The sequence below is a fragment of the Cibotium barometz genome, chromosome 13 (genome assembly GCF_041138505.1).
Source record: "Cibotium barometz isolate CiBa-2024 chromosome 13, ASM4113850v1, whole genome shotgun sequence".
Classification (NCBI taxonomy): Eukaryota; Viridiplantae; Streptophyta; class Polypodiopsida; order Cyatheales; family Cibotiaceae; genus Cibotium; species Cibotium barometz.
The window spans coordinates 27,695,412-27,703,867 of record NC_141058.1 but is presented as its reverse complement, the minus strand read 5'-3'; the positions used below and the strand labels follow the sequence as shown (position 1 = coordinate 27,703,867).

The following is an 8,456-nucleotide window of genomic DNA, read 5'->3' as shown; positions in this document are numbered from 1 at the left end:
GACCATTTCTTGAGTGAGAGAGAGAATTTACATAAGAATCATTAGATTTTAAACATAAATGAAAATTAACTTCAATAGCATTTATTAAATTATGTAACTCTTCACTACTATTCAAACTTCAATAGCATAAAAAAAAAAAAACCATACCAATTAAACTTCTCAAGCTTGAGAGGGGTTGAGAAGAGAGAAACATTGAGAAATTATAGAAAGATCAATATTCACTAATTACCTTACAACTTGCTTGATTCTTTGTTCACGGTAGAGGCCCCCAACCAATCAATTGGTTAAGTATGTTGATGGAGCCACTAATGGGGATTGAAGAAAGAGGGAAGCTCCAAAAACTAGTGAATTATTAAATGAATTCACAGTTCTTGGCTTAGGTGGAGTAGAGTAACGATGCATAAACACTATATATTTTTCAACAAGGGGGAGGCTTCTATTTATAGGAAAAATTGAGCTCCTAACCAAACAAACTGATTCTAGAATTTTCTAAATCAGTTTGGTCAATATTTGACCATTTTTAGGTCAGTTAAGCTAACTTTTTGGAACTAGACTTAAATGAGGAGAGAGGAGAGATGAAATATCTCAATTTTTATGAGTTTAAAACTCATTCAAGCATGTGAAATATGCACCTCCTTTAAAGAACTCCCCTTCCTTACATATGTGTCATAATGGAATCATTTTAATATTGCTCATAGTTTTTTTTTTTACTAATAAACCTTGTACATTTTCAACTCTTCATCTTATGTGAAATATGCACCTCCTTTAAAGAATTCCCCTTCCTTACATATGTCATATTTTTAATATTGCTCATAGTTTTTTACTAATAATCCTTGTACATTTTCAACTCTTCATCTTATGTGAAATATGCACCTCCTTTAAAGAATTCCCCTTCCTTACATATGTCATATTTTTAATATTGCTCATAGTTTTTTACTAATAATCCTTGTACATTTTCAACTCTTCATCTTATGTGAAATATGCACCTCCTTTAAAGAATTCCCCTTCCTTACATATGTCATATTTTTAATATTGCTCATAGTTTTTTACTAATAAACCTTGTACATTTTCAACTCTTCACCTCATGTGAGCATTTACTCATTTTTGGGTATTTTCTTTTTACAAGTTGGATTTATCTCCTCCCTACACATGGATTGATGCTATTGGTCCATAGGAACCTTAATTGGACCATAGTCTAAAGATTTCTGAAAATCTAGACCCTTAGGCTAAGGTTCTTTATAGCTATTTTCAATTAATTCCAATTGCACATTGGAAAATTCTTTTTGAATTTCTGTTTCAGGGGAACTCATCTAAATTAGAAGAGATATTTTTCTATCCAAAAATATTCAAAATCTGAATATTCTCTCTCTAGAATATTTTTCTCTCTCTAGGCTAAAACAGATAGAAACAAGGTCTTTATATTTCTGAAGAGGGATTGATTACAGGGAAAGATACTAGACATCAAAAAGGGGGTGGGGGAGGAATCTTACAAGAAAGCTTTGCTAGCAAGTAAAAGACCTCAGAAAACAAACAAAAGCAAGATGCTGTGTTCAGGGATGGATGAATGACATCAATGGCTGGTTTCAAATAGACTCCTATCTAAATGCAGCATCAGATGAAGTAGATGAGAAGGCATTTCATCAAGCACTATTGGAAGCACTCCACTATAAATGGCAATCATCAGAAAAAAGGGCTAAATTTGAATATTATGGTAAAGTATTTATATCATGAGAACATGGAATGGGGGTGTGTGTGTGTGTGTGTGTGTGTGTGTGTGTAGAGAGAGAGAGAGAGAGAGAGAGAGAGAGAGAGAGAGAGAGAGAGAGAGAGAGAGAGAGAGATGCTTTGTCTGTACACATGTGTGTAAAAATACTTTGATTTAGTGAATCTTATATAAGGTGAAATTTATAGCATACCTATACATGTGTAAACAGAATAGTGAATGTCATGGTGAATCTCATATAAGACAAAATCTAGGATGAGGCTAACAACGCATAATTCAAAACTATAGTCCTTGCTTTAAGAAGCTATTCTTTTCACGTCCGAAAATATTAGTAGTCATTGCTTTAAGAATCCTTTGTATTCATGTAAAAAATAATAACTTGAAGTACCAACCTATAATTATTGCCATAAAGAGACATGGTTTAGGGTGCAATTTATCATCAAAACCATACAAGCACGAAGTGTCCACCGCTCTACTGAGGCCAAGATAGCAATAGTTTTGTGTACATTATAAGCAGCACAAAACCACGACACATCCCATTATTGGTACTTTACCAAGGAAACCCAACAAGGTGGACTTTAGCATCATAGCCCATGTTCTCGGTGCCAAAGTAACCCACTAACCCATTTTTTGCACAACAATACTCTACGACTCTAGTCTCTATCAGCCAACTTTAAGATGGGTCTGATCTTTGTGTGGTCTTATCAATGGCATATAGATTATATCTTTGTACCTTAGTCATAGTATATTCTATTCTTTATAATCTTAGATACCAATACATATACCAAATAATTAATGACGCTTCGTATCACAACTATAATCCTTTTAAGCATAAAGCATAAAATCTAATAGAGATAGATGATCTTAAAGTACAATGAAAGATTGTGTTCATCATCACGATTCTTTGTCTTTATCTCTCTACTTATAGTGTATGTAATCTGTTAATGATGTCTGGTAATAATTGATTAGTATGTGTTAATCACTTTGTGTTGGTCATCTGCTAAATTGGCTTGCTCTAAGTTACTAAGCTCCGCATCAGTCTTTGTAGCCACTATCTAGGGTGCTTAATCTTGTTTACGTCTATCTCCCTATTATTTACTGTAAGTTTCATGTGAATCAATGGCCTCAATGTAGCAAAGTCAAAGAATGTCCATCTCCATAGGGAGAACACACTTCTTAGACTTCTTGCATGTTTTGCTTTGGGACCCTTGTAGCACAACATAGGGGAGCTCTACAAAATTTTGTGGACTTTTGGGGGAATGTGTAGCATATCGACTTTATAATTAGACTCTACTCAAAACCCAAAGCTAGGCTAAAAAGATATAGTCAACTCTCATATTTAGAAATTGTTATTTTTCTTGCTATTTCTTACAATTAAATTGAGTTAAGCAATTGAACAATTAAATTGAGTTGACCAATTGAATAATTAAATTAATAATTCTCATAATAATTTAGGACACTATACCCTAGGAAGTTCTATCTACATCTTAGGGTAAGGTTTCATTATCTCATATTAATTTACTACACTATACCCTAGGAAGGTCTATATGCACCTTAGGATAAGGTTTCATTAATAATTCTCATATTAATTTACTACACTATACCCTAGGAAGGTCTACATACACCTTAGGATAAGGTTTCATTGAGGCTATATGAATCGTAAGGCTTTAATACCATAAATAGACTCTTTTTTCCATAGGAATATAAATTATATTAAAGTTGATTATATTTTAACTTTTTTGAGAATGATAAGGTTTTGCACTTATCCCAAAACTAGAGAATTAATTGACCCTTATATAGCACATTAGCCTTAGCCTTAATTATTGAAATAATTATTTTAGATGTGATACATAATTATGTGCACCTATATTAATCTAAGCAAGGGTTAGGTTAAGAGAATTGAATCCAACCTTAGGATTGGGATTAATATTCTAGGCTTAAATCAAAGATTGCAAAGAGAGAAAATGCCCGTGCACATGCAATATTTTAGAGTTCAAAATGGATAAACTGATTATAAGGGAGATTAGATTTTAAAGTAACTTGAATAATTGATCCTAGGGGTAAATTATACTATTAATATTGCTAGAGATTAAAGAGACAAAGCCACCAAATGATAAGGTTTTTCACTTTTTCCGAAACTAGAGAATTAATTGACCCCCCTTATATAGCACATTAGCCTTAGACTTAATTATTAAAATAATTATTTTAGATGTGATACATAATTATGTGTTTTACACCTATATTAATCTAAGCAAGGGTTAGGCTAAGAGAATTAATCCAACCTTAGCATTGGGATTAATATTCTAGGCTTAAATCAAAGATTGCAAAGAGAGAAAATGCCCATGCACATGCAATATTTTAGAGTTCAAAACGGATAAATTGATTATAAGGGAGATTAGATTTTTAAGTAACTTGAATAATTGATTCTAGGGGTAAATTATGCTATTAATATTGCTAGAGATTAAAGAGACAAAGCCACCAATTACCACATTATCTATGGGCATGTGTGCATAAAATATCACCCCAAAGATGTGCAAATCCATACCCTAATTTTTGAAAAGAAATGAGGAGTAAAAGACCTATGTGAAACTAGTTTGTCACATTAGTAAACATGGTTCAAATTCATAGCTTATCTCTCTAGAAATTAGGGAAGAAAATAGTGAAACCCTAGAAAGAAAACAAAAGAAATTTTTTTGGTGAGCTTAGAAAAGTTTATGACAAGGAGTCTAGATTGAGGACCTTAGAGATCTTAAATCATAAGGATATAAACTTAGACCAAAAATGGCCAAGGAAGGACCTCAATTTGACCTTAGATAAAAGGCCATAGAAGAAAAAGATTTAAAGTGCACAAGCTCAAGTATAAGAGTATGTGAACAAGGTTTGAAACCTTACAGTAAGGGAAAAGTTGTTCAAGGATGCAATCCTTGGTTCTTAAGGAAACGTTTTTCTCCTCTCTTCAAAAAATATTAATGGTTACAAGTACAAGAAAGAAATGTTTTTGGAACCCTTCTTTTCCTCTTTATTGAAGAGGAAACGTTTTTCTCCTCTTCAAAAAATCCTAATTATTAGAGAGCACCCCCATCATAACTTGTCCTGCTATGCTGTGTGGCTATTAGAGAACACACCCATAACTTGTCCTTTTTATCTCGTGCTGTGTGGCTATTAGAGAACACACCCATAACTTGTCCTTTTTATCTCGTGCTATTATTTTATAAGGGTTAAGAATGTGTGAAGGTTCAAGGATGCAATCCTTGGTTCTTAAAGGAAACGTTTTTCTCCTCTCTTCAAAAAATATTAATGGTTACAAGTACAAGAAAGAAATGTTTTTGGAACCCTTCTTTTCCTCTTTATTGAAGAGGAAACGTTTTTCTCCTCTTCAAACAATCCTAATTATTAAAGAGCACCCCCATCATAACTTGTCCTGCTGTGCTGTGCGGCTATTAGAGAACACACCCATCATAACTTCTCCTTTTATCTCGTGCTGTGCTGTGTGTTTTTTTTCCTTTACACTAAGGGAAAATCCTAACTACTACTATTATTATTATTATTATTATTATTATTATTATTATTATTAGAGAGAGCACACTACCGACATCGACATGGCGGCTCGCGAAGTTCCTCCCACCATCGACATCCAGGGCTTGTTAGGCGACGGGCGCAGCGCTGTGCTGCAGGAGCTTTCCCGTGCGTGCGAGGAGTGGGGCTGCTTCCAGGTATAACACACACACACACACACACACACTACCTCCTCCTTATTTATGTCAAGCAGCATATTATTTTGTTGAGACGGAGGGAGGTATTCGCTTGATTGATTTATTAATCAGTCAGTATCGTCGTCGTGTGATAATATAATGTGAGCAGGTGGTGCATCACGGGGTGCCCGATCGCGTGATCGAGGGCATGTGGGTGGCCGCTCGGAAGTTCTACGAGCAGCCGGCCGAGGCCAAGCGGGCTTTCACAACGGCGAGGCGGGACGATGGCATGAACTTCATGAGCAACGAGCTCACAGAGGCCACCAACTGGCTGGAAATCCTGATGGTGCGCCGCCGCCCGGGCATCTGCGACGGCTTCCAAGACGCCCGTGAAATCTTTGGGTAGTGCCTTGAACTGTCATTAATTGAGGATTACTTCTGTTTAATAAGGTCCATGGGTGTTTGCACTAGATGAACCATACATAGTCTCTTCCAAAGTTCAACATGCTATAATTTGAAGAACTATATCAAGTTTCATTGCACAAAACATAGAGCTCACTTGCTATGAAAGCATTCTTTTCTGCGGATCTTTGAATAAGGAAATGTATGACCAATGTGGGTCTTGTTTGGATGGTTATGTGTGTAGGGAAAGCCTTCTCAACTTTGGGCATGATGTACAAAAGCTTGGCAATGATTTGTACGATGCTATGTTCGAGAGTCTTATTGGGAAGGAAAGCATGGATAACCACAAAAGCAAAAAAAGGCTTCCCACAATTGAGAGAGTAGTCCTCACCCTCAACTTTTACCCTCCGTGCTTGGACCCCAATGCTGCTACTATCGGCTTCAAAGAGCACACAGACGTGGGCACTCTTACCTGCCTCTTACAAGATGAGGTTGGCGGCTTACAAGTGCAATCCCCATCTGGTGAATGGGTTGAACTCAAGTATCGACCCAACGTTTTTGTGGTTCTCTTGGCGGATCAAATGGAGGTTTGTGACATCTTCAACCTATGTTATAACCACCTCTCTTAGGATATATATATATATATATATACGATATATTCGGTAGCTAAAAGATATTGGGAGCAAGGAGTGCTAGGCGCATGAGATCAATACTCCCCCTCCTCTTCGCCAAACAACAGGCGCATGGGATTAATACTCCCTTCCCCTTCCCTTTGCCAACAACCACACCTCCCCCACCCCCCTCCCCACCCAACAATTGGATTAAAAAGAAACGAACCTCACGTAAGGTGTGAGATATTTATATAATATAATATATTACACTAATCCCTCCCTTCTTCCAAAGGAGTGGGATATAAAGAAATGAACTTCCTCTCAACCTTCTTTATATCCCACCCAAGGAGTGGCTATAAAGAAATGTACCTTCCCTAAATACAAAAAAGAAAATGATAATTAAAAGGTCTTACAGGTGTCACCTTGCTGCTCTGCAGATCTTGACAAATGGACGGTATAGATCCTCTCCCCATCGTGTCATAGCTAATCCAAACAAGTTACGGATCTCTCTTCCCTTTACATTTGGACCTCCAGAGGAAGAATTTATTGCTCCTATTCCTGAGCTCATTAACCATGATTACCCATGCGTGTACCAAGGAGCCACTTTCAAAGAGTACATGATGCGCTACTTCGATACAAGTCTACCGAACCATAAGAAAGGCCTTGAATTCGCCAAGGCTATTATGGAGAGGTCAATGAATGACATGGAACAATAATTATCTTGATTTATTAGTTATGTTCATTTTTCTTTGGACTTATATGGAGCATTTATTTGTTTCCTAGAATGAAACAATATCTCATTAATGAAAATAATTATTTAGTGTACATTGAAATATTTTCTATTTTTGTATTGCAAGTAGATACAAAGAAGTTTCTTAGGGGCTATAGATAAATTATACATAAAATAATATACTTTTTAGTGTAAATATAAACTGTGAAAAAAACTAAATAAAAATGGATAAGTTTTAGTCTTAAATATATATATATATATATATATAATTTAAAAAAATAGTGCCAATAAATCATACATACATTACACATGTTACCTTCAAAAAATGGCTACAACTTCTAAAGAGACATTCGTCCCCTCTATATAAGTTAATATGTTTACATTATCTACATTGTGTAAGAAAATATGGTAGCAAAGGAAGGAGGATCTTCAAAATACAAAGCATTGAGTTGCAAAAAGAAGTGGATAATAAGAAATATTACTATTTTCAAACTTTGATTACAAATTATGGTAGGTCAGCTCATTGTTATGCTATTTGCTACTTCCCTTAGTGCTAAACTTCATTATGGATAAGGCTTCCCTGCATCTCCAGAGGTTTGATAGAAACTCTGAAATATGAAGAGCTTTGTGTGAATGTATGCTCTTGTGTGTGTGTGTGTGTGTGTGTGTGTGTGTGTGTAGAGTGTGTGTGTGAGAGCATATCTTGTTACAAAGTTCTGTTGGAAATTATTTCATCCCCAGATGGAATTTATATTCATGCTTGTATTTGGCTCCATATGAAGCCTTGCATTGGCATATCTTAGCAGAGATTTTTCAACATTTTTTCTACCATTTTTTGTATTTTTAGGCATTTTATAGCATTTTTTTACCTTGCTATCAGCCTACTACTACAGCTGGTCGACAAGCATACTGAGGTACTATAAAAGGGTTGGCTCCCTTTTCCCTCATATCACCTCATTTTTCAGCATTCAATTGAGGTCATAGCAGCTGCTATGGCTTCTCATCATTGTATAGCTGCTGCTACTACTTTCCTCGTGCGCTCAGATTTCAGCAATAAACATCAGCATTTACAAGTCTTCTATCTAGGCCTACATTTGTGTTTTATATTTGCTTCACTTTCTTTCATGGTATGGAGAAAAACATTGACCTGTGATGATGAGCAGAAGAAAGCAGTTTTCTGTTTTGGAGAAGAGGCTTCAACAGTTTGTTGCGTTTTCTCTAGATTTCAGCATAGAAGGTGCTGTGTATTCTTTCGGGAGCAGAGGGTTCCTCAAGAGTGCTGCTTTTTCTTCATCTAA

General features: G+C 35.7%; 1 protein-coding gene across 1 annotated transcript; it reads left to right on the top strand.

Annotated features, from left to right (window-relative positions):
- Positions 1-5,192: 5,192 nt before the first annotated feature.
- LOC147632554 (fe(II)/2-oxoglutarate-dependent dioxygenase 4-like) lies at positions 5,193-7,253 on the top strand. Its single transcript, XM_086806883.1, has 4 exons — positions 5,193-5,436; positions 5,585-5,817; positions 6,062-6,404; positions 6,866-7,253. The coding sequence occupies exons 1-4, from the start codon at positions 5,323-5,325 to the stop codon at positions 7,142-7,144; spliced, it is 969 nt and encodes a 322-aa protein (XP_086663009.1). The 5' UTR covers positions 5,193-5,322; the 3' UTR covers positions 7,145-7,253.
- Positions 7,254-8,456: the final 1,203 nt, after the last annotated feature.